This window comes from Tiliqua scincoides, chromosome 2, assembly GCF_035046505.1.
Source record: "Tiliqua scincoides isolate rTilSci1 chromosome 2, rTilSci1.hap2, whole genome shotgun sequence".
Classification (NCBI taxonomy): Eukaryota; Metazoa; Chordata; class Lepidosauria; order Squamata; family Scincidae; genus Tiliqua; species Tiliqua scincoides.
Genome location: NC_089822.1, coordinates 117,271,725 through 117,297,185, shown reverse-complemented (window position 1 = coordinate 117,297,185; position 25,461 = coordinate 117,271,725). Strand labels below are relative to the sequence as shown.

The 25,461-nt window shown below is 44.1% G+C and overlaps 1 protein-coding gene across 1 annotated transcript; it reads left to right on the top strand.

Annotated features, from left to right (window-relative positions):
- The first annotated feature begins 239 nt into the window (after nt 1-239).
- On the top strand, nt 240-25,103 carry ALAS2 (5'-aminolevulinate synthase 2). The gene is made up of 11 exons (XM_066616455.1): nt 240-292; nt 14,538-14,729; nt 18,112-18,252; nt 18,346-18,444; nt 20,380-20,602; nt 20,847-21,031; nt 21,140-21,319; nt 22,040-22,204; nt 22,847-23,115; nt 23,388-23,550; nt 24,831-25,103. The coding sequence occupies exons 2-11, from the start codon at nt 14,555-14,557 to the stop codon at nt 24,992-24,994; spliced, it is 1,764 nt and encodes a 587-aa protein (XP_066472552.1). The 5' UTR covers nt 240-292; nt 14,538-14,554; the 3' UTR covers nt 24,995-25,103.
- Nucleotides 25,104-25,461: the final 358 nt, after the last annotated feature.

Sequence of the window (25,461 nt, the reverse complement as noted above, 5' to 3'; positions counted from 1 at the left end):
AAATTTTATATTTAAATTTTTTTTCCAGCCCTCCACACCACGCCAGATATTTGATGCGGCCCTCTGGCCAAAAAGTTTGGAGACCTCTGCCCTAGATTAGAACATCAGTTCTGAAAGTACGACATGACTCTGGTTGGTGTGTGTGTGTGTGTGTGTGTGTGTGCGCGCGCGCCTCCAACTTGCCTTATCAATGCTTTCAGCTGGTGGGTGGGGATAGGTTCAAGTTGGTTCCTAGAAAGTCCAAGAAAGCTCTATCGTTCAGAAGTTGTTCGACTTCAGTGCAGGTCAACAGGTAGGAAGAAGGGGCTGAATTTGGAGAGGGTTGAGCTGTGAAGGGGGAGCTTTGGGCTACTGTTGGGTCCTTATTTTCTTTCTACCTCTTAATGGACATCAAGCAGATAAAATGTTTAGCTGGGGAATACTAGTCATCTGTTTGTAACTCACTTTGTCTCCCTTGAGAGGTTAATTTCTTTCCCTTTATACTCCACCCAGTCACTTATACTAAAGATCAGCAACTGGAAGCTCTTTGGCTCAAATAAGGCCTTCAAAAATAGGACGCTATGTTCAGATCATTGGTCCATCTTGTTCAGTATTCTTGTTCAGTTCACCAGCATTTCTCATACTTTAGGTTGGGACCCACTAGGTGGGTCATGAGTCAGCTTCAGGTGGGTCCACATTCATTTCATGGTATTCATTTCTTGCTGATCTTAACAGCTGATTTTAACAACACAATCTGTACTTTTAACAGGGTACTATGTATATGCTTTTAACAATGATAGTCAATGGGTCTTATTCCTGGGTACATGTGGATAGGATTGCAGCATTTGGGGAATTTTTTTAACAGATGAACAACTGCTTGGGAGGGTTAGGAGGGTTCTTCTTTATTTTAAATAAATTTTTAAACGTAGACTTATTGTAAACGTTTAATTTACTTTATTAATTAAAGTAATTAATTTGATTTTGTTATATGAGAGTTTTAAAAATTTTTCCTGCTTGACGATGTCACTTCTGGCCATGACATTCTTTCCAGGTTAAAGATATCACTTTCGGTGGGTCCTGACAGATTGTAGTTCTAAAAAGTGGGTCCCACTGCTAAAACATTTAAGAACCACCGGTCTACATTAACTGGCAGTTACTCTTCAGGCAGAGTCTCTGTCTTTCAAGCCTTACCTGGAGATGCCAAGGATTGAACTCGGGACTTTCTATATGCAACATAGATCCTTACCTCAGCAACCTCCGTTCCCCAGAGGTGGGATCTTGTCCCCCCACTCTGTTACCAATCCAGAGTTGAAGGAGGGGTGTGGTGGGTGGGAGTGCTTGTTGCCTGTAGTGTACAGTGTTAGGCTTGACGCTGCCAGCAGCCTAGTGGAAGACCAGCTTGGTCTGCTCCCACTTCTTGGAAAGTGGGCTGTTTTTGAGGATTCAGAAGGAGATGCCTTTTCAAGGGAAGGAGTAAAAGACTTAAATTTGCCAATTGCTACTGCCAAACTGCTGTTAAAGCCCTTTCTATTTTGGCAATTTTATTCTGTTTTGATCTCTTTCTTTAAAAAAAAAATCTTATTCTAGGCTGTTTCTGGAGGTGTTTAAAAATAGATAGAAATAGATAGATAGAAACAGCAGGATAGAAATCTTTTAAATAAATATTATAGAAAGAAAGAAAGAAAGAAAGAAAGAAAGAAAGAAAGAAAGAAAGAAAGAAAGAAAGAAAGAAAGGGGGAGGGCTCAAAACTTGGCCATTCCAGTAGGTCTGCAAATGCATGCGTGCGCTGAGACACCCTCTGAAAAGCACTCTCCTGAAAAACTAATTGCTGACCAGGGACTGAAATAGAGATTCAAATAACTGATCAATGTATTTCAATGAACAATTTCAACATATCAATACAGGTAGATACTGCCTTATCCAGAAATCTGAAGTCTGGACTATTCCAAAATCCAGACATTTTTGTCCAAAGCTTCCCCCCCCCCCCAAACTTTCTGTAGTGAGGGCACTAGAAGGTCTTGTGCTCATTCCCATGTACAGTGCAGGTATAGGCTGTTTCTAATCTCTGCTCTGTGGTATGTACCTGTACAGACATGGTTGAAAAATGTTAAATGAGCCATCAGACACCCCTATGGATAACAGTGAAGAGAGCAGGACAAAGCATTTTTTGTTATATTTGTGCAATTATTCCAAAATTCAGATACCTTCCTATCCCAAGAAGTCCAGATAAGGTATACTCAACCTGTATAATTTTTTCAATGTATACTTTTTTCAATTTAATTTTTTACTGCATCTACTCCCCTGAGGAACAAACTAGCCAAGACACACCAGAGGTGTGAAACAAAAGCAGCCACAAGACTCTGCAGTCCAGAACAGAAAATCCTCATAAGTGGAAAATTAATTGAGAGAAGCAATTCTGAGGGGTCCCCCTTATGGTTCCACTTAGGGACACAACCTCTTGTTGCTGCTTTTCATTAAAACAAATATGTCAGGAAATTGTTGCATATGTCTGCTGTGTAATGACTAGTTTAGCCCTTAGCCTCAAAGCAACTTGTGAGCATAAAACAACCCGTGGTTTCACCTGTTCAGGTCGTGAGGCTAATGTCACTCCCTTTGGTGCATGTGGGTGTGATGTATAAACAAATGCATCCTGCATCCTTCTTCCAACCCACTTCTGTTATGAAGCTTCTCTGTCTCTTTCTATTAACAAATTTCCCATACGGTACTCAATGAGTTTTTAAGCATATAGCTCGAAACATACTCCAATTTCAACTTCATGAACTTGTTTCCAGGCCTAGTTCCAAATGATCAGTTCTGATCTGATCGTCTGGGTCTAGGATACCTTAGGGACCATACCTAAATAGCCATCATCTGAGGCTTCCTCTATGTTGCCCCACCATCTTGAGGTGCAGAGAATGTACAGGTGGGAGTCTTTTTGGTTGTGGTGCCTTGGCTGGGGAATGACCTCCCTTACTCCACCATGGTTCACTTTCTGGCAGTGAAAACTTGGCTATTTCAAAGCATAGTTGGGGAAAATGTTGGCTAGTTTGTTTTATTTGTACTGTGTTTTGTGTGCCACTGTTATATGATTTCATGGTTGTTTGTATGGCATACTGTCTTGTAATTTTAAAATTATAGTTTGTTATAGTTGGCCATCTTGGAGGTTTTTTTGACGGGAAGGCGGAGTAAAAACCAATGCCAATGTACATTTAAACCAATGCCTTTTAAACATATTTTCAGGTCTTCAATTCAAAAGTAAGAATGTCATTGGTTTCAATGGACATAAAAATTTAAAGTCTGTCCTATCCACTATGAATAATATTTACATATGCAAACAAATAGCACAAGAGAGTAGACTTGCCAACTGACATAAAATGCAGCCCAACCTCCCCTCATACCTGTAACTGAAGATGGATTTGCAGTGATCAACCAGTAAAGTGAAAATAAGAATTATTACTTACTAATGTCTGAACACCAGGCAGCTGTTAACGCTGCTGTAACAGTGGTTGGTTGAAATCCTACAGGTGTTCAGAGACAGTCTGATGTTCCATTTGAAAACAAAGCTTTGGTGAAATAAACTTGTCTGGCCTTTTTAAAATCTCTCTCGCTCTTCTCTGTTGTGCTCCAGTGTTATATTTGTATTCCATACTAACCTGTACTCCAGTGTTAGATTTGTATTCCATACTAACCTTCAAACAATATAACACACATAGGCTTGATTCAAGGCCATGTGTTCCAGACGTAGAATACACTAAACTAGAAGGGATGCGCTGACTATTGGGGCCTGAGAATTATGTGAACTGAGAATTATGTGAACTTATATGATGACCTACTGCTGGGGACTAGTAATTCTGGTCTGAAGGTATAGCTTTCACTTTCCCATGTTTGAATTGTACTAGTACTTGTTGGTATTATGGCTTATAGAGAAGACCTGGGTTGCATTTCCACTACAGCTTTAATTCACTTCCAATGCACTTCTATTCCCCCAGTTGGGGGGGGGGGGCTGTAAAAGAATCTAAAAGCTGTCAGAGCTGCCCTTAACAAACTATAGTCTCCAGAATACACTGAAGCAAGCTATAGTGGAAACACAGCCCTGGATAGATTGAGATTGATGTACCCACATTCATTTTGTAATAAATTTGTTCTATATAGTTTTGTCATGTCCTATAGTTTTCCAGTCCTCCTGGAAGCCTGGGCTCTGGGGGTTTTGCCCTTCTGCCTCCCTTCCTCAGGCCTGTTCAGGTCCAGACTGGGGGGGGGGGGGAGAGAAGAGACTCTCTCATGGGCATTGATTCTTGGCCAGTGTCTGTCATGGCTGACACCTGATACCTTTCCTTTAATAAGTCTAGAATGCAGAAATCAGCAGCTGAAGTCTTCCACAGCATGAAACTAAATACAGGCAGGTGTCACTTAATAGCCATCCACTTAATGATGGACCAGGGACAGACTGCACTTGCTCCCGGTGTGGAAGGGATTGTCACTCCCGGATTGGCCTTTTCAGCCACACTAGACGCTGTGCCAGAACCACCTTTCAGAGCGCGATACCATAGTCTTTCCAGACTGAAGGTTGCCAATAGTATAATGATGGACTGCATATATGAAGGTGGTCAAAGCACAACAAAGAGGCTCTGAATGAGGCAGTCAGGTTTCCCATAGCCTGCAGCAGATGTCTGTTTACACAACAAAGAGGCTGTTAATGCAGAGAAGAGGCAATCTATCTCCAGTAGCCTGTGCAAACAGCTAGTATCTGGCACAGAATGTCTGTTTACACAGCAAAGGCACTAGATTGGGTTGAATGTTCGCTTAACAACTTAATCCCATAACAACAGGGATTGGAGAACATATCCCTGTTATTAAGTGATGCATTATAATTGACTGACTTCTACACATTGTTGTGAAAGACAATGTTGTTGTGACTGACTGAAAAGCTGGCCACTCTAGTTCTTCCCCTCCAAAAGAAAAGCCCTAACACACTACTAACATGCTCCTTTTCTGCTTGCAGGGAGGCTTTTAGGAAGACATTCAAACATTTTGTTCCCACACCTATTGTCCAAAATGGTGCAGCCCAGCAAAACCTGCATCACATGATTTGCCTGATCAGATGTTCCATGCTGAGTGGAGAGCTATACTAGCCTTGTATTTTGGGTACTGTAGTTCTTTATAGTGTCACTGAGTCCACATGATATATGGAGGCTGGAGGATTTTGAGTTGACATGTTTAGCTCAAAGAAAAATTATATAAGAGAAGATAGTGTTTCCGTTATCTAGATTTTTGGTTTTGGTTTTGATTAATTAAAGTGGCTTCTTTAATTAGAGGTGGCACCAGAACCTGGGAAAAATCTTCCCTTTATGGGTGCAATCTTCAATCCGACTTCTCATCAAGGAGGACTCGAGAAGAGGATGGGCTGTCCTATCTCCATACTTTCCAGGAATGCAGTCTAATCTTCCACATGCAGGCCTTAAATGCCAAGATCCAGGCCTTCCCGCTGCTAAGTGAGGGTGTGTCACAACAGTCAGATGATTGCCTCTGAGCTTATCAGCTCCCAACATATTTCACTCCCTTCATGACAGAGGCGGCATCTCTCCTGTGTTTAATCTGACTCATGTTACAGAAGCAATTCAACATCCTTGTATTCCAGATGAACCAATGCAGAATGAATGCAACTCACTCTGATTTTGGGGCTCACAAGCACTTAATGCATCTCATAATCACCGTCCCATACAAGCATGGATGTACCTCCCTCACTTCTACAGTGAGACATTGCAGAGGCAGTGCCCCCACTTCATTTTGCTTTGGATATGAGAGCTTTGGAGACAACTTGTGGGGGCTTTGTAATATCAGTTTCATTTACAAATATAAGCAGAAGCAAACTGGGGTTCCTACTGCAGGCAGAGACCCCCCCCCCCCCCAGGAAGCACACCCCAGCTAGGTAGAAACCTTGGCATTCTCTGCCCTTTCCAAGGGCAAGCTGCAGTTTCAGCACACACCATTTCCCCTCCGAACACTTGTGTCAAGTTCCATGGTTGGGAACCTTCAGTCTCGGACTATGGTATAAGCCTACAGCACCTGGTATTCCCAGGCAGTCTCCCATCCAAGTACTAAGCAGGGTCAAACTTCCGAGATCAGATGAAATCGAGTATGTGCAGGGTAACAGTCCCTGCAGATGAATTGCCCATTCACTTCCATTAAAAGCATTAAAATTCTTTTTGTGCCAACTCCTGACAAAACCTTGTCCATAAATCAATGACCCAGTCACAGCAATCCACAGCACACTCAAGAAAAGAAAGATGTTTTTGATGTTCTCTCTTTCTCTCACACATGGTGGCACAAAAAGGGAGGGAGCAGACAAAAGGAACAAAATGCAGTAGGGGGGGGTTGAGCTTTGTCCTACATCAGTGGTTCTCACATATTTAGTGCTGGGACCCACTTTTTAGAATAAGAATCTGTCAGGACCCAGCGGAAGTGATGTCATGATCAGAAGTGACTTCATCAAGCAGGAAAATTTCTAACAATCCTAGGCTGCAATCCTACCCGCACTTACCCAGGAGTAAGTCCTATTGACTATCACTGTTAAAAGAATATACATTGTAGCTTGTTCAAAGAAAAGTCTGTATCATTTCCCCAAATGCAGTCGCATACCATGGGAGCATCAAGTCTTAATATATCAAAAATAAAATATTGAAATGAATGGGGACCCACCTGAAATTGGCTCATGACCCACCTAGTGGGTCCCAACTCACAGTTTGAGAAACACTGTCCTACATAATATATTTCACATTTACACTCCAGTGGTAAAAATTATCTTCGCTGAAATCTTATTGATTTTGATACAGTTAATTTTCAATTAAATACTGTATATTAAGAACTACAGCCTTATTTTAATTTTCAGGATATGGTTAAGCAAAGGAGGTGCAAGCTACTTGTTTGTAGGGCACATGTCCCTTGGTATCACCTATTTGTACAGTTAGGGTAGATTGGAAGGCTCTGGCCACTAAAATACAGTACAGCCAGCCATCTCCAACAAGTTTTGTTCCCTGAACAACACTAGGATGCAGATTGCCCTCCAATGTCATCCCTCAAAACAATTTTGCATAGACTTTACTATATACTAGGACTGCAACACAGTCACTAGCTAGAGAGTAATTTATTTTAAAGTGTCCTAATTTTTAAAAAAACTTTTAAAAAGGCATTCTTTTAAAAAATGCATAGTAGGGAAGAACTCTTTCAAGATGGTCCTAGCTGAGACCACATGTGCTTCATCAAAAAACAGTGACTGTGCAGTATGCTTTTTTCTTCAGGTTGTTTCTACCTGTGTGAAATTTAATAAAATCTGCATAATTGATTAATAGCCATATGATTGATTAGAGTTTCTTAAATCAGGTGAGGTGATAATCCCTAATGCTTATCAAAAAGTCATTGTCAAGGGGGAGAGGAGCTTCTGTGAGCAGCTCCTCTCTTTGTGTGTGTATTTACTAACACAGAGCCACCCTACCATGAGGCCAAATGAGATGACAGAGAAATCTCTTAAGTCTTTAAAAATCTCAATTAAATTAATGGGAAGCTAGGTGAGAGCTCTGTGCTTATTAGTGGAGGAGGCAATGCTATTTGGTTTGTCCACTCTTAGGCATCAAAAACTAGCTCTAGGATTACCAATTTTTGAATCAGGCCTTTGAACTGTAGTAATTCAAGGGTAAAGTAATCGTGTTCAGCTCCTTGCCATGAAAAGCACAGCTGCCTGCTGATATGTATATATCAAACATCTGCAAAGCATAGGATTGAATCCAAACTGCTGCAGCCAAATTACTGGCTATAGCTGGCTGTAAAGGCCTTGCAACTCCCTTGTTTCAACAACTCAGTGCCCAATCCTATCCAGTTTTCCAGTGCTGGTGCAACTGTGCCAATGGGGCATGCACTGCATCGAGGTGGGGCAGTAGTCACAGCAGTATGGGAACATTTGTTCCCTTAGCTTGGGGCTGCATTGCAACTGCACTGGTGCTAGAAAATTGGATAGGATTGGGACCTTAGTTGGCTGCCAGTTCTTTTCCCCATCCCAATTCTAAGTGCTGGCTTTGACCTTTCAAGCACTGTATGGCTTGAGAACAGGAAACCTTAAAGATCACATTCTCTGATATGAGCCTGTTCATTTGTTACAATCTTCCACAGAAGCCTTTTTTTTCATGCCCCTGACAATATCTAAATTATACTTGGCTGGTACAGGGCTTGCTCAGTAGCTATGTCCCAACTTCAAAATTCTCTTGCTTGGGAAACCTGCCTTGCCCCTCACAATCTGCTCTCTCTTGTTAAACTTTTTTTTCTTTTTAAAGAGGACTTTGCTCTGCTGGACTTTTCATCTCTCCACTTGTTGGGCAATGTACTGAGTGTTTCAGTTTGTTCTTGCTAAGGTCTTGCTCTTGTCTTATAATAACACATTTCTAATAACCATTTTATCACTTTTAATTGTTCTCTAATGCTATTTCTCTGAAGCCACTTTGAGCATTTTAATGGAAAAGTGGAGTTTGACATTTATAATAAATAAGCAAACAGGCACAGGCTGGGCCTGGGGTTTTTTAGTGTTGTTTTTTTTTAGCCGATTGGCAATTCTAGCCGTGTTTGTCACCCTTTGTTTTCCCCCTGCTTTTTAAATGTGATGCAGAAATTCAGTAGCTCTACTGCATATATGTGTGTGTGCATGTTCTTAAATGATTGTACATTTATTGTGGAATTTAGTACGCCAGCTTGGCAGGGCCTTGTAGAGGAATTTTATCAGGGGTACAAAGTTTCTTTTGGGCCCCTTTGCAAAGGGGTGAAACAGCGGGGGGAACATGGTGACAGGCAAGCAGAATGGGGGCAAAGAGCGGTGAAACAGGATGGGGGGAGGATAGAGATAACCAGAAGTCTTAGGAGCCCAGGTCTACCAACCCATGTGGCATCAACAGCTAGATACAGTAATACAGAAAACTCCTCAGTCTCTCTAAAATCTTTTAAATATAGAAAATAATGCAGAAAATTAGCATCATCATATCTAGGCTTACACAAGAATGGAAAGTGTCCTGTGTGGACCAAAACTTGCTCCTGCAGCAGCTGTAGTCTTGCAGCTGTGTCACTGAGCTCCTATATACTCCTTGATGGTAGGCAGATCCACAAGCCAAAGAGCTACTGTAGCAGTCCAGTTTCCTCCCACATCTGACATTGTGTTAAGGAGTGTCATGTGTGCATTCCTCAGCCCAACATATATAGCTTGCCAGTAGCGACAGCCACACATGTGTGGTAGTGTCGCCAGTATCCAGTGCGGGAAATGTCTGAGTAGATAGGAAAATGTCAGATCCCAGGAAATTTCTGGGCCCCCTCCTTAGGCTTCTGGGCCCCCTTTTTGACTCTGGGCCCCATGTACAAATTACCCCCTTTACCCTCCTCTCCTAGGCCCTGCAGCTTGGGCATTTGCTTTGGCATGGAAAAAGTAGGACATAATAATAATAGGTTCTTAATGCCAAAGAAAGCTAAAGCTGCTGAACTCCTGTCTGTTGTGCCACTGTTAAAGGCACAGAGTTCCTGTCAGAAAAAAAATGGTGGTCACTCTACCTGACAGTCTCACCAAGCTGTTTTGTTGTTCACCTGCATTCTCCCCGGGACATTTTTAGGAGTGGCTGTGTTTGACACAGGATGGAGTTACACACTGTCTTCGGGGTTCAACCCCTAATTTCCTTAGTCCCAGTTGCATGATGCCATCTTCTCACTCTTTCCCTGTGGGTTTTATTTTTTTTCCTTTTAACCCCTTGGGAGTTTGAGAGACATTTTTCTTTGAAGCAGAAAAATGCCTCTTAAGCCATACCTGCTCTTCAGGATACCCACCTGTCTGAATGGGTGCTTGTCATGCCTCAGGGGAAAGAGAGTCTGCAGCTGCTGAAAATTCCCTCTTCAATGCGATTAGCAAAGGGGACAGGAAACCTATCCTCTATAGCAGCTGATCTACCTACTTCTTATCCCAAGATTGCAACTCATTGTGTTCTTAAAGGACAAGGCACTTTCAGAGGAGTAGCAGCTGAGTTATTCTCTAGCAACCAAAGCAACAAGGAATCTTTAGCCCCTTTATTTCAACAGAAGGTTTCATGAACTATGCTGAAATAAATGGGTTAGGACCCAATCCTATCCAATTTTCCAGTGCTGGTGCTGCTATGCCTATGGGGTATGCACTGTATCATGTGTTGGGGATGCAGTCCCAGAGGCCTCCTCAAGGTATGGGAACATTTGTTCTCTTACCTCGGGGCTGCATTGTCAGTAAGTATGACAAGTAAGTAAGTAAGTAATGTCAGTAAGTGTAAAGTCATGCACATTGGGGCAAAAAATCAAAACTTTAGATATAGGCTGATGGGTTCTGAGCTGTCTGTGACAGATCAGGAGAGAGATCTTGGGGTGGTGGTGGACAGGTCGATGAAAGTGTCAACCCAATGTGCTGCAGCAGTGAAGAAGGCCAATTCTATGCTTGGGATCATTAGGAAGGGTATTGAGAACAAAACGGCTAATATTATAATGCCGTTGTATAAATTGATGGTAAGGCCACACCTGGAGTATTGTGTCCAGTTCTGGTCGCCGCATCTCAAAAAAGACATAGTGGAAATGGAAAAGGTGCAAAAAAGAGCGACTAAGATGATTACGGGGCTGGGGCACCTTCCTTATGAGGAAAGGCTATGGCGTCTGGGCCTCTTCAGCCTAGAAAAGAGACACCTGAGGGGGGACATGATTGAGACATACAAAATTATGCAGGGGATGGACAGAGTGGATAGGGAGATGCTTTTTACACTCTCACATAATACCAGAACCAGAGGACATCCACTAAAATTGAGTGTTGGGCAGGTTAGGACAGACAAAAGAAAATATTTCTTTACTCAGCGTGTGGTCGGTCTGTGGAACTCCTTGCCGCAGGATGTGGTGCTGGCGTCTAGCCTAGACACCTTTAAAAGGGAATTGGACAAGTTTCTAGAGGAAAAATCCATTACGGGGTACAAGCCATGATGTGTATGTGCAACCTCCTGATTTTAGAAATGGGCTATGTCAGAATGCCAGATGCAAGGGAGGGCACCAGGATGAGGTCTCTTTTTATCTGGTGTGCTCCCTGGGGCATTTGGTGGGCCGCTGTGAGATACAGGAAGCTGGACTAGATGGGCCTATGGCCTGATCCAGTGGGGCTGTTCTTATGTTCTTATTGCGGTTGCACCAGTGCTGGAAAGTTGGATAGGATTGGGCCCTCAGTCTTCAAAGGATGACAGTATTTTTTGTTTAAGAAGGAGGAGCCAATCTAGTTAAATGCCCTGATCAGAAACTGCTGTATCTGGCCAAAGCATCCTGTTTCCCTCAATGACCAATCAGATTCCTCTGGGAAGCTTATAACTGGAAGACAAAGACCAGTCTTCTCCTTGGCACACTGCCAGTGTCACTTCAGAACTCAAACACAGCATATCACAGCCATGACTAGTAGCCACTGATAGACGATCACCTGATGGAATGGGTGGTCATTCAGGAAAGCTGACTTTCAATGAATGAGGAGCTCCATTGGTTGCTTTCAGTGGGCTTTCCTTTGGAGCAAATTTGCATAGAAGCAGGATGTAAGACTGTAATTACACCTTTAGCTTCCCTCAGCCTTGCTGCAGTGACCTTCCTCTTCCCTGAGCTATGATGGGATCTTTCCAGTCCAATCATAAACACAGCTTCTGAGAAGTGCTATAATATGAGAATGGACGCTGGCTTTAGATGGCTTTAGAAGAGGATGAGGCAAATTCACGGGGTGATCAGCCTACCAATAGTTATTAGCAGTAATAGTTTTGTTGAGCCATCAGAGGTAATTCAGAGTAGCAGTTTCTGGGGGCAATGGTGGGAGAGGGCTGTGAGCAGCTTAGTCATTGTGGGAAAACAGAACACTGGGCTGATTAGCCTTTGCTCTGATCCAACAGACACTTAAGTCCTATTGATTTCAATGGGGCTTCCTTCTTCCTAGTCATGCAGAGCTCCATTCATTTCAATGAGGCATATGCAGGAGGATATCCTAGAGGATTTAGCCCCATAGATCAGATTTGTCTGTCTGTACTCTGCATCATAGCATCACCTGGTTGTTGGCATCCTTCAGTAGCATCACCATTAGTTTGCAAATAGAAAGACTTCTAAAGATGCAGGGATATTTCAATAAAGATAGATAATGATCTCAATGCATTTTGTGCTATTCTCAATGCATTTTGTGCTTCATGATGGGAAAGTTCATGTATTAACAGAATCAGTTATCTCCAGATTAAAAAATATATATTTTTAGAATATGGAATCAAAAGCTAACAAATCATATTCTGAAGTAAGGGAGATTTCATAGAATCAACATTTAAAACTCAGTTCAAAACACAATAATGTCTTTTAAAAAAAAACTCAGTTCAAAAACTCAGTTCAAAACAATAATGTGTAAAAAAAAACATATAAATAAAAACTCAGTTCTCAATTAAAAAAACTCAGTTCAAAACACAATAATGTCTTTAAAAAAAAACAAATAGAAAACTCAGGACATAAACTCAGCTAGGGAGCTTTCCTCCTGGAGGAACTAGCATTGGGGGGGCTGACTCAGACTGGGGGAACAATACCCCTTCCTCCATAGCAGTCCTAATCCTTATCAAGCTCCCCTCCACTGCTGCTATTTTATTGAGAAAAAGCAAGCAGGCAGGCAGGGCCAAACTACATTTTTAACATAATGTGGAGTTTGGCCCCTGTCATATGCATGTGCATTCATATATGACATCCATAACTGTATGTGGACTCTCCAACGTCCTCTGCAATTGTATTTGCTGTGTAATGTGGAACTGCTCCATGGTCAGAGGTGGGAGAAAATGGTTTTATTTTTTCATGGATTTCAGTGTTTTCCAAAAGTTAGAAGTGCAGAAAGCAGTATTAAGTGTTTTTATTCAAAGTTTATACTGTAATTATACGAGATAATACTAGTATAATTTATACGAAAGTTTATACTCGTATAAAGTTTATACTCAAAGTTTATACTCTATAACTTTATACTTTATACTATATAAAGTTTATACTCATTTATACTTTGAGTTTATACTCAAAGTTTATACTTGTAGATTATATTTGCTTTAAAAGTGTACTAGGTAGGTGATATAGATGAAATGGTGTCAGCAGATGCAGCCACAGTAATTGCCCATGCACCTCCTCATTAAATAAACAAAAATCAAATAAAATGGGGTTTTTTTTTGCAGTTCTTTTGTTTTGTTTTACAAAAAATGAGAGTGCAGAAAGAAGAGTTATGTGTTTTTACTTCATTAGCACTGTTTCTCCCACCTGTACATATGGCGGACTCCACCTATGATCATAGGAAAAGAAAGAGGATCAGTCAGATCATTCATACCAAATGATTGTATTTCTACTTTAATTTTTTAAATTATATCTTTCAGATTAAAAATGTTTTTCTGAATTACATATATGTTGTGCTAAACCTCTGTCCAAGGTTTTTCTATTACATCAGAAACATGTTTTTGTTTTTCCTGTTATACATGGGTGTGTATCCACAAGCGCCAGCCAAGCAGCTGATTTTTTGTGTGCATGTGTGATTGCTTGAAAAGACTATTCTCAAATGACACATCTTGCCAGCCTTGGGGGGTTCTAGGTAGGGAGCTAATTAAAGAGTGCTTTTTCCACTGGGAGTTGATGCTGATCCCAAGTGCTTGAAAAAGAAGGTGCAGATTCAGTGAGAACAACAGGTGATTTAGTAGTAATGTAGTAGCAGGTGTGGTGGTATTAATACTAATGCCAATAACAGTTTAGTGCCATTAGGATACATGGCACTTTACAAAGCAACATGGACAAAAATATACCGGTAATCCAGGTCCCTGCACTCAAGGAACATACAGTCTAAATGTAAACAACGGGGGGGGGGGGAGGAAGGCAGGGCTGGAAGAGGTGAGGTAAAAACAACAACAGAAGGAAGAAAATGACAGTAATCTTTACATTTTGCTTGCTGATCTGTGCAATTTAAGATCCTGCATACACCCTATCAAACCATAATACTGTATCCTTTTGGACAGGTGCCTTGTTTGTATACATGTCCTCAAGGGCTCCCTACTGCAATTGTGAATTTGGGATAGGTGATGGGGCTTAGGGGAGCCAGAGCCCCACCAAATGGCAACTCTGACCTCAGATGTAGGCCAACAGTCAATGGCAGGGCCTGTGCTTTAGTACAGACCACAGATTCAGTTCCTGGTATCTCCAGGTGAAGAATCTCCGGGAAGTGGGCTGAGAAAGAATTCCTTTTCTGGAGAGCTGCTAGCAGTCTGAACAGACAATAGAATAACTAGTAGGCTAAAGCAGAATATAAGAAAGCCTGATGATATATATGCTATTGATATGTTCAACTCCACCTTGACTACCAAGATGTGTAGGACTCTGGTGCTGTGGAGGGTATAAACCCTACTGATCCCACCTTGCTGTGAAGGAACCATTGGCCAGGTGTGCTGCTGTCCTCTCCCAGACGGAGAGTGCTTCCTTCACTCCTCTTTCTGTTTTCTCCTTTTCGGTGTAGCACCAAATCTCCCCACCATGGCCTCAATTCTCCAGTGCTGTCCTTTCCTGACCCGGGAGCCAACCAGCGTCCTGCGCAAAATACGTCCCCTGCTGGTCAGCAGTGCCCAGCGCTGCCCTGTGATGGTGTCCCGCTCTTTCTCATGCTCTGTGGCTGACCTGCAGCTTGGAAAGGAGACCTCTGGTGATGCAGGTGAGCCAGTGGATGGAACTGAGCATCAAGAGCTCTGAATATGAAGTCCATCCCAGAACATAAGAAATGTGTGTAGGTGTCCCCCCAATCCCACCCAGTGATGACCATGCCAGCCTTGGGGGCTGGTCACCAGACATCCTCTTTTTCCAGGGCATGTTCTCTTTTTTAGCCTCCTGGAAAAGAACTTATATGTCCTCCTTTTCCCTGTGAGCAGACCCCTGCAGGCAGTGCATAGCCTTACTGCATTTAATAAATCATATGTAATATAATTTAAATTTAAAACTATAAGTAATATGGTGTTTAAATTGACCGCATGAAATCCATATACATTAGTGTTCTGAGCTTTGATTTTTATAATGTCCTACATTTTTATTGGATGTCCTACATTTTGGGGTGCCTTGTCCTCCTTTGCGGTTATGACATCTGGTCACCCTGCGCACGACCCCACATTGCAGTTCACTGAAGTGTTCCCAAAACTGAAATCCAGAGAAGCGTCTCATTTTCAACACACGGGGGCGATCTTGTGCAATCGTTAAATTTGGAATGCGCAGGCAGACAGGCAAAGCCCCCTGGGAAAAATGAATGTGCAAACTCAACTCACTTTTCACATCTTAGAGCCAGAAAGGATTGCAAGCTAGGAGTCAAAGCCTGCTTGTGGCTGGTTTCGTTCTACAAGAAAATTTTTTAAAAGAGCTGTGAAGGCTAAGATCACGGCCTATTATGAGACCTGGAAGGAGCTGAGAGCTGGCTGGAGTTTTTCACTTGTTTTTGCGGAAGATACTCTGCACGCTCAGAAGCCCTGCACATGATTGCTACCCCTCACATTTCACGACTAAGAACTGATCTACATTTGAGCATGTGTTGAATAGATGTGTTCCTGGGATTATACTATTTCAGATACAGCGTCGGGGGAATGCCATGTTTCAATGCTCCTCTAACTCAGAATATCTCCTGACTCAATTCTCTGTGTAAGGAAAAACTAGGCTAGAATCCTTCTAGAAGACTTCTCCCCAATGCTCTCCACACACAGGAAGATTTTTGTGTGGAGCAATATTCAAACATGCTCTTCCCCTGCAGCAGTCTGAAATAGTACAACCCAAGGCACTTTATCCCATGGGATTTATGGATTGCTGTCTGACATACAGCTGGGTCTACAGAGGCAACAAAATGAGATAACATGCTTAGGCCGGGACAGTCCAAGATCTAGCGTCTGAGGCAGTGTGCCAAATACTGCCTCCATCCTTACCAGGTGATGTACCAGCCTATACTCCTCCCACTTGAGGGAAGGACAAAGGGGGTGCCCCCTGCCAATCTGCTCTATAAGGCAACTATTTCAGTTGGCCTCGTGGATGGGCTGGCCCTGGCTGAGATGGTAGAATGGACTGTACTGGGTCAGACAGTACAGACAGTTTGAGAAGCCACTTTCAAATAATTTCCCACATTATAAAAAAAAAAAAAAAGACTCCCTATAAATAGAAAACCAGCATGTCTGGGAGAAAGGTTCTAGCTTGGAGCAGGGGTGCCCAAACCCCAGCCTGGGGGCCATTTGCGGCCGTTGGGGACCCCCAATCCAGCTCATGGGGTGCCCCCAGTCTCCAATGAGCCTCTGGCCCACTGGAGACTTACTGGAGCCCTCACTGGCCCAAGGCAACTGTTCTAAGTGCAAGGGACAACTGTTCAATCTCTTGCGTGAGCTGCAGACCCAGTTTTCTCTCTGCTGCTTGTTGTTTCATGTCTGTGAAGCAGCAGCGGCAACAAAGGAAAGGTCAGATTTGCTTTGTGTAAGGCCTTTTATAGGCCTTGAGATAACATGAGACCATCATTCATTCATTCATTCAAGTTCATCTCTAATATATTCATGTATTTAAATTTATGTAAATTTATTTAAATTTTAAATGTTGGTTAATTCTTTTTTTCCTGGCCCCCAACATAGTGTCTGAGAGATGACATAGCCCTCCTGCCAAAACGTTTGGACACCCTCTGGCTTATACCTTTGCCTGCTCTGCCTAATTTCAGGGAAGTCTTTTTTATACGCACGGCACCCTTGAAAAATGCAGTTTTTGAATGCATTTTGAATGCAGTTTTACTGCTTGCAGTAAAAAACAGCTCAAGGCCCAATCCTGAACCCCCCAGCACCAGTGCTGAGCCCTAGCATCAACGCTGTGTGCCATAAAGTACATTTACAGCACTGGGAGAATAGGGAGCGCTGGCACTGGGCCCGCGCCAGTCAGGAGAATGACCCAGTGCCAGCAGGAGGAGGACATGCCTCTGTCAAGGATAAGTGAAACTGCCAGGTAGTGGTGCAGCCTCTGGGAGGGTGGGAAGTGGGGGGAAGGTGGAACGATGGCGGGGCAGGTGGGGAGGAACCAGGACAGGAGGTGTTGGGACAAGCGGAGCTCTGCTCTGCCGTATCCTGAACTCCGTGTCGGCAAAATAGCCAGCACAGATTTAAGGCGCCTCATTGTGAGGCTTGGGGACTTTTCCTGGGGCAAGGGAACTTTCATTCCCGGTGGCTTCCCAGTGGCTTCCCTGCACTTGCTGGATTCAGCAGTAGCCACTTTGGCACTGCTGCTCCAGCAAGCACCAGGAAGCATAGGATTGGACTGCCCAACGGCTATACTACATCAACATCTTTTTCAGCAAAATGTTCTCAGAGTGACTTACTTAGCAGATGAATGAAATAATGATTCCCTGTCCCAAAGGGCATCAATATCAATATCAATCAAGAAGTACAAGGAGACATCAGCAAATAATAGCCACTGTGGGGAGTGGGGGTGTGCATGTGTGCTAATGCTATGCTACCCTGAAGACGGCCAGTTGCTCTCCCCCTGTTCAATATAAGAAAAATGCCACTTTGAAATGTATCTCTTTGCCCAATCAACAGAGGTCCTTAGCAATCTTCTGCCTCTTTCTTTTGGCTGCGTAGACTTTCTCTTTGAGAAAACAAACCTGTCAAGTCTGTACCACTCAACTGCGTATTTGGGCTCACATAGCTAGCATGTCAGAGCGAAGTCTAAGCTAGGCTAGGAAACTTCTCCCTGACAGCTAGTTTTCTATATGGAGGAAATATTTTTGATACCAAGTTCACTATTGTGTGAACACTCACCTGCCATCTGAAATTATAAAACCCAGACACAGGTTTATCACTTTAGTGAAGACTCAGCCCAAGATGAGTTGGGAATCTCAGTATTTTAATTGAGTTCTGGGACAGTGCCCTGGTTCAAATACTGACCAACTTGCTGGGTGAGGTAGGGAATGGATCTAGAAGACAAGACTCGGTGTCTTGTTTGGTGGATTTGGTATCCAGATCAGGAAAGGTGTCAGGTCTAAAGAGGCAGGCTGCATAATTGAACCTGGGCACTTTCTCTCCTTCTACCCACAGGTTCTAATGTGCAGAAGGTGCCTGTGATTCCCCGCACCACCCAGTGCCCCTTTATTGAATCAGAACGTCAAAATGGGCAGAGTCTTTTTGTGCAAGAGGCAAGACCTGAGGTCCAGGAGGATATCCGGCCTTTCAAGTCAGGTAGAGTGAGATTGGTGTCACTGGGCCAGCACTGGGAAAGGAGAACACTCCCTTCCTTTGTCCTGTCACTGACCTATATACCTCTCTCTCCAGGTATGCTAAACTCTCTCCTTAGGGAGGTACAGTCCAGCCTCACAAGGAAGCTGTTCGACTCTGATGAGGTGTCACACTTCATCCGGGACAACATGCCAGGTGGGTAGGACCTTGCGGCAAAGTGCACATTCTCTGAACTCTCCTTGATGAGAGGATTACACTTGGACCAGAGATACCCATGTTCAAATCTTTCCTTAACTGTGAAGCTTCCTGGGCAACAGTGGGGCCAACCATTCTCTCTCAGGGTTCTTTTGAGGATAAAATGGCGCTGGGGGGGGGATGCCATGAACTGAGCTCCTCAGAGGAAGAGCTGGGTGTAAGTGTGGGGCATACATTACATTTTTTCTGACTTTAACAAGAAGGGAGCTTTCACATTTGTGCACTCCTCACACTCTTCCACCCAGTCTGTTTTGAAGAAGCGGCCAGGAGGCAGTGGCAGCAACAGAATCATCTGTTTCAGTCACTTTCCTGGAAGGGAAGCAGGATCAGGGCTGTAGCAGTTCCTGGCTTCCTCCTCTTTCTGCACTGCTGCAATTGCTCAGTGGCTCTGGAGGAAGCGGCACTTGCCACTGCCACCCTGCTCCTCTTCTCGCTTGTTCTCAGTGAACAAGAAGAGGGTTAGAGCAGGTGGGCTCAGGTTACAAGACACCCCTACCAGTTTGTCACCTCCCCCAGACCTCTGCCCACCCAGGCACCAGCTGGCCTTTTTTTTTTTTGCTAAATTATTGATGTGTTTCCCATGGCATTCTAGCAGATCTCTTGTGGCATGTTAATTTTCTTCAGTGTGGGAATTGATGATGTGGTGGCTGCCATTATAAATAATTGTGAGACATACCAAGCCAGTAGTGAAGAGTTCTGTGCAGTTGCCCAGTTCCAGAAATGACTAGTTCTGGGAAAGGTCACTCCTCACATTGTGCTCATCTAGGACTGGTGTCAGCAACTGTTACCCTGCACATACCCAATGTCCTCTGATCTCGGAAGCTAAGCAGGGTCAGGCCTGGTTAGTACTTGGATGGGAGACTGCCTGCGAATACCAGGTGCTGTAGGCTTATACCATAGTCTTTCGAGACTGAAGGTTGCCAACCAGCAGGACTGGTGTCAGGGGTTCACATGAGGCCCTCAGAAGTCAGAAGGACCCCACTTCTGATTCCTGACACCACCTCTGTGGTCATAGTATTTGTATGGTGCAGGCAGAGTAGCTCTTTCTGGGCCCAATAAGAAGGGACCTATGGAAGGTAGTTTGCTAAGGACGCTCTGCAACCTGGAGCCAGCCCTGTACTGGCTTTCACCTTTCGTAAAAAACTAGAAGACATCCATAAAACATTGTTTAATTTGTAATGGTTATTACCATTAAATTACCATGGAATTACAGAATTACCATGGAAACATTACCATGCACCATTTAGTGCCCCTCTAATTTCAATGAGTTGTGCTTCATTGTCCTCCTTTTAGTGTTTGTCCCTCATTTAAAAGGCAAATGTTAGCAAGGGGAAAGGAGCTAGCTGAGTCACACTGGCATTCTAACCCAAGAGCTGCAAGCACTTGTGTAAATCATTTGATGACTGCATGAACTTGAATGTGCCATGACTGATTCTAGATCTGAGACAAGGTTGCCAACCTGCAAGTATTTTCCCTCAAGTATTTGAATAAACCAAGTATTTTGAACTGGAGGGGAAAAAAAACCTTTTTCCCCTTCATTGGTTCCCAAACTTTTTCCAACCTCTGACCCCTGTTTCACCAAAAACCACTAGAGTCTGCCTCTGGCCTGCCAAACAAATCAGACTCCACCTCTCATTTGCCCAAACTACCAAACTCCACCCCTTGGCCATCCAACCCCTTTGCCCTGACCTACAAAAACATATTATGCTGCCCACACCATGACCAGCCAGTGCCTGCCCATGTTCCTCAGACCGCACATACTAGCCCATCCCCATACAGCACACACTGCTTTTCAACATGGCTTTCAGTCATCAGTTGTCATCAAGTTGATGCATGTTACCTGTGTGAACCAGCCTGATCTTCTTCCCTAAACAGGGAGCTCTGCATTTGATTACGATGAATTCTTTGAGACAAAGATCCAGGCTAAAAAGCAGGATCACACCTACCGGGTCTTCAAAACTGTGAATCGCCGAGCTGATGCTTTCCCCTTTGCTGAGGACTATTCTTGCAGCCAGACTCGGTCACAACAGGTGTCTGTCTGGTGCAGTAATGACTACCTGGGAATGAGTCGTCACCCTCAGGTGCTGGAGGCCATCCAGTAAGTAGCAGTACCCCTTCATCTTTGCAAAGTGTACTAGATAGGTGATATAAGTGGGTGTAGTACCAGCATATACAGCCACAGTCATTACCCATGTACCCCCTATTAAATACTAAATAATAACAGAATAAAACTGTCTTCCTTTTTTTTTTTTTGCAGATTTTGTTTTTGTTTTCTTTTTTTCTCCCACCTCTAATTATAATTAATACTATAATATGAATCTCATTCTCTGTTTCTACCCCAGGAACACTCTGAAGCTGTACGGAGCTGGGGCTGGGGGCACCAGGAACATTTCTGGCACCAGCAGTTTCCACGTGGAACTGGAGCAAGAACTGGCCAGCCTGCATGGAAAAGATGCTGCCCTGCTTTTCTCCTCTTGTTTTGTGGCCAACGACTCCACCCTCTTCACTCTGGCTCGCATGCTGCCAGGTAACCAGTCCAGGAAAATGCCATGGCTTGGAGACCCCAGAGCCAGGCAAAGAGCTTTCTAGCTCAGCTAATGACAGAGCAGAAACTAGTTTCCTTTCTCTTCTGCAGGATGCGAGATCTATTCGGATGCAGGGAATCATGCTTCCATGATCCAGGGCATCCGAAACAGTGGTGTTCCGAAGCATGTTTTCCGACACAATGACCCCCAACACCTTGAGGAGCTTCTGAGCAAGGCCAGGCAAAGTACTCCGAAGATTGTTGCCTTTGAGACTGTGCACTCCATGGATGGTAATTGCCACCTACGTGTCTCCCAATGCCCTCTTCTTATCCCTCATACAATTCCATGCATCAAGAGATGGTGTTTGTAAGTATGAACACTTTGACTGCAGCAGCAGACCAAAAGCACTGTCCCTTCCTGGGGTCAACTGAGTGTTCTACTGTCTGCCTGGAACACCCACCAGGCAAAGGAAGGTTAGAGAGCTTGATGCAAGCAGAGGTAAGAAAAGCCAACTCATCAGCAGGAGAGGAACTCTGACAGCAGCTAGAGAGTGTGTGGCAAGTGCAGTGGGTCACTCTAATATATAATATATGAAGGCAAATCACTGATTCATCCAGCCCAAGATTTTCTCACATAACTGGTGGCCACCATTAAAGGATTCAGAAAAGGGTTTTTTCCAGCCACATTGTCTGAGGTGCTTTCCAGTGGCAGGGCAGAGAATTGAATTGGGAACTATCTACATACAGAGAATGTACTCTACTGCTGCATTACAGCCGAACCCAAAGAGATCACAGGATGGGGTGGACTGTGGGTTAGCTGAGCAACAGCAAGCCATTGTAGCCTGTGAGTGAAGGAACGTTTTTTTCTTTTATCTGCCTTTAGCCTCAAAGTGCACAAAGTCATCCTTGATCATCAGTCCAGAACACTGCAGAGTTTACCTCTCCCTTACAATCCTGCTAATACCCAGAAAAGGGTCCGCATTCCTCATGCATTGTCCCATATGTCCACAGGTGCCATCTGCCCACTGGAGGAAATATGTGATGTGGCCCACCGCTATGGTGCCATCACCTTTGTGGATGAAGTTCATGCTGTCGGACTTTATGGAGCCCACGGTGCTGGTGTCGGGGAACGTGATGGAGTGATGGGCAAAATAGACATTGTTTCTGGCACCCTGGGTGAGTTTGGAGAAGCCCTCTCCTGAGGAGAGGGGACAAAGGAAGATGCCTTGTGCTGAGGCAGACAGGGGTCCATCTAAATTCTGTATTATCTACAGAGACTGACAGAAACTACACAAAGTTTACAGACAGGGATCTTTCCCAGTCCTATAGGCAGGGCATATGTATGCTGGGGTTATGTGAACGTAAAGGCAGCAAAGCAATGTTAAAAAACACACACACACACACACAATTTGGTCCTGGTGTGTAGAACTTTACTTCCTAAAAACTTCCTTTCATTAAAAAAACAACAACAAGAAATAAACAAGTTTCTAGCCCTCAAGACTGCAAAGCTATGCTTGAAATCTCAGGCTGAATAATTAGACTTAAAATACCTGGGACAGGGTTGCAGCACTCTGCAAACCTTCTTGCCTGACTCCATCACAAGCAAAATAAATTATGTAAAATAAAAGCCATATTAATGTTCTCAATTTTCAGAATATATGCAAGTGGTAGACACTGTTTTTGAAATTCCCTGGATGCTGAATTTATTTTCTTTTACTACAGAGTACACATAACTCTGACTAGAGGGAGGAGAATGGCATCGGCATGTTTCTACAGAACACTGAATAATGTTGGCTTTCTTCTCCATTCCCATGGCAGGGAAAGCTTTTGGCTCTGTGGGTGGCTATGTGGCCAGTACCGCCTCCCTTATTGACACAGTGCGCTCATATGCGGCGGGATTCATCTTCACCACCTCCCTGCCCCCGATGATCCTGGCTGGGGCCTTGGAGTCAGTACGGATCCTGAAGAGTGCTGAAGGGCAGGTGCTTCGCCGTGCACACCAGCGCAATGTCAAGCACATGCGCCAGCTGCTCATGGATGCAGGGCTGCCTGTGGTCAGCTGTCCTAGCCACATCATTCCCATACGGGTATGAATAGCTCAAAAGGCTCCTTGCTTTCTCTGAGGGTGAGAAGAAGGTGCTCCTGTTCCATTCTGTTCAGGAGCTTGGTGCTGGAGTTCAATCCAGCCAAAGTGAAGCATTTAAACCCTGTTGATTTTAGGGAGAGTTAAACATTATCTTGCTTCCATTTAAAACTGAAACTGAAAGCAACATTTGCAGCAACTGAAAGGAGAGATAGAGTGAACCTGGAGGTCTAGTCTCTTCCTTTCAGCAGCACTGTGTGGTTCTCTCTGTCTCAGGTTGGAGATGCAGCCCTGAATACCCGCCTTTGTGACCTGCTTCTGTCGGAATATAACATCTATGTCCAAGCCATCAATTACCCCACTGTGCCTCGGGGCGAGGAGCTGCTGCGCCTAGCCCCTTCACCCCATCACACCCCAGACATGATGGACTACTTTGTGGGTGAGTCAGCAGCACCCTGCACAGATCACAGACATCACATTTAGATTAAATTAACCTGAAAAAGGGTTTAACCTGCCCTACCCAAAGTGAGGAGAAGTAGTAAGGAGATAAGAGGGATGTCTGTAGCTTCCTTGCACACACCCTAGTACACCCGTGATTCCTGCCCATACAGATTTGTATCCTGTTACAGGGCCCCCAAAAAAGGATGGGGTGGAGTGTGGGTGGGAGGCAGTTCTAGAAAAGGTATACAGGAAGGGAGGCAAGTCTCCATCAAAAGGTTTATTCTTGTGGAACAGAAGTCCTCAGAAGCACAATCTCTTGGATTTAAACTGTTCTTCAGAAACAATTAAGTCTGCCTCTTGAAACAAATGCACACAACCGGCTTGGGGTCCTCACTTTTTTTTTGAGGAAGACCTTTTCAGAGAAAGGATTCCAAGTGAGTTCTCCTGAGGGGTGGACGCCACTAAAATTCTATAACCAGGCCTGAGTGAACTCTGCAATTAAAAGAATTAAACTCAAGCAAAGCAAATTATGTGTCATGAAAAATTGTATTCTGCAATCTGTCTAAATCAGTGTTATTTAACACTGCGATTGGGACTCCAAAGGGGTTGCAAAGCCTCAGTTGTGGGGTCACAGCAACTTACAGGAATGAAAAAGGTTGGAGAGCAACGGACTAGAGCACCACAAGGTAAAAAGGGGATGCATCTGGTGTACCCCTTCAGGTACCAGGAAATTGTTCCAGTCCTGCTCAGGTTCTTAGCAATTGTGCTAAAATAGCTTTCACTAGTGCCAGGCTTCATGATAACATTTTCTGCTCTCTCTGATAAGAATATTTGGTTACAGTGAATGGTGCTGGGAGGGCATTACCAGTTTTTTTTTGGGGGGGGGGCAGGGATTGAAAGCCAATTTCTCAGGAAGCACATCTGTGCCCAGCATCTCTTTCTGTGCTCCTTGGAAGTCAAGACATTCAACTGGCCCTCAGTAATGACTTCAAAACAGTGGTTTTCTGGTGAATTTTGTTTTAGTACTAAGTTGAGGCTTGTGGCTCTTACCATGTCTGAGACTGAAATGGGGCCTTTTACTTTGCCTCCAAATGATGCCACCTGCCAACTTCAGGCACATGCCCACCTTTTTCCAGATGGTTCCAAACACAGATGCTGCAGGCCAATGGATGCAGATTCAACACAAGATTGGCAAGCAAACAGTGCAGCGAAAATGCCATATTAACCATTCCTCTCTCTTTCAGTCTTCCAATCATTCTTTTTTCTATTCTTCTCCAGAGAAGCTCCTGGAGGCCTGGCAGGAGGTTGGGCTGCCTTTGCAGACTGCAGCCTCCCCTGAGTGCAACTTCTGCCACCGCCCACTGCATTTTGCCCTAATGAGTGAGTGGGAGCGGGATTACTTTGGTAATATGGGCCCCCGCTACATCACGCTTGCTGCCTGACCTTGGCACACAAGAGGATCCACATCCCCAGCCTGACAGGAAGAGACAAGCACGGATACTACCAGCCAGGAAAAGAGGGCATCAGAACACATTAAAAGCTCTAGAAGTGTTCCTGTGTCATGCCTCTCACTTCTTAGAATCCAAGCAGGCAGCTCCAGGCAGCATAGCCTCTGGTACACCCACATTAAATGGTAGCACACAAGCAGAATGGGGGAGAGGCAGGAGCCCCACAGAAGCTGGCTCTTGGGCTGTATACATTGTGGAGGCCTTATTGTGCCCAGCAAGCCAGCAGACCAAGCGAGGCCAAAGCACCAGGATCTGTGTGTGGAAAATGCAGCAACCTTTTAATAGCTCAGCCTAAGGCACAAAACTGCACAAAGCAAGTAATACCACACATGGCCAGCAGAGAGCTCTATTCTTCAAAGCTTTGAAGCACTGTACCCCTTGGAGGGGTATTGTGCCAATCT

Excerpts from the sequence above, each read along its gene's own strand:
- ALAS2 (XM_066616455.1), top strand. The coding sequence starts at position 14,555 with ATGGCCTCAATTCTCCAGTGCTGTCCTTTCCTGACCCGGGAGCCAACC. Across the intron at positions 20,603-20,846 it reads CAGGTGCTGGAGGCCATCCA|GAACACTCTGAAGCTGTACG; the intron begins GTAAGTAGCAGT and ends TTTCTACCCCAG. Across the intron at positions 23,116-23,387 it reads GCCACATCATTCCCATACGG|GTTGGAGATGCAGCCCTGAA; the intron begins GTATGAATAGCT and ends TCTCTGTCTCAG.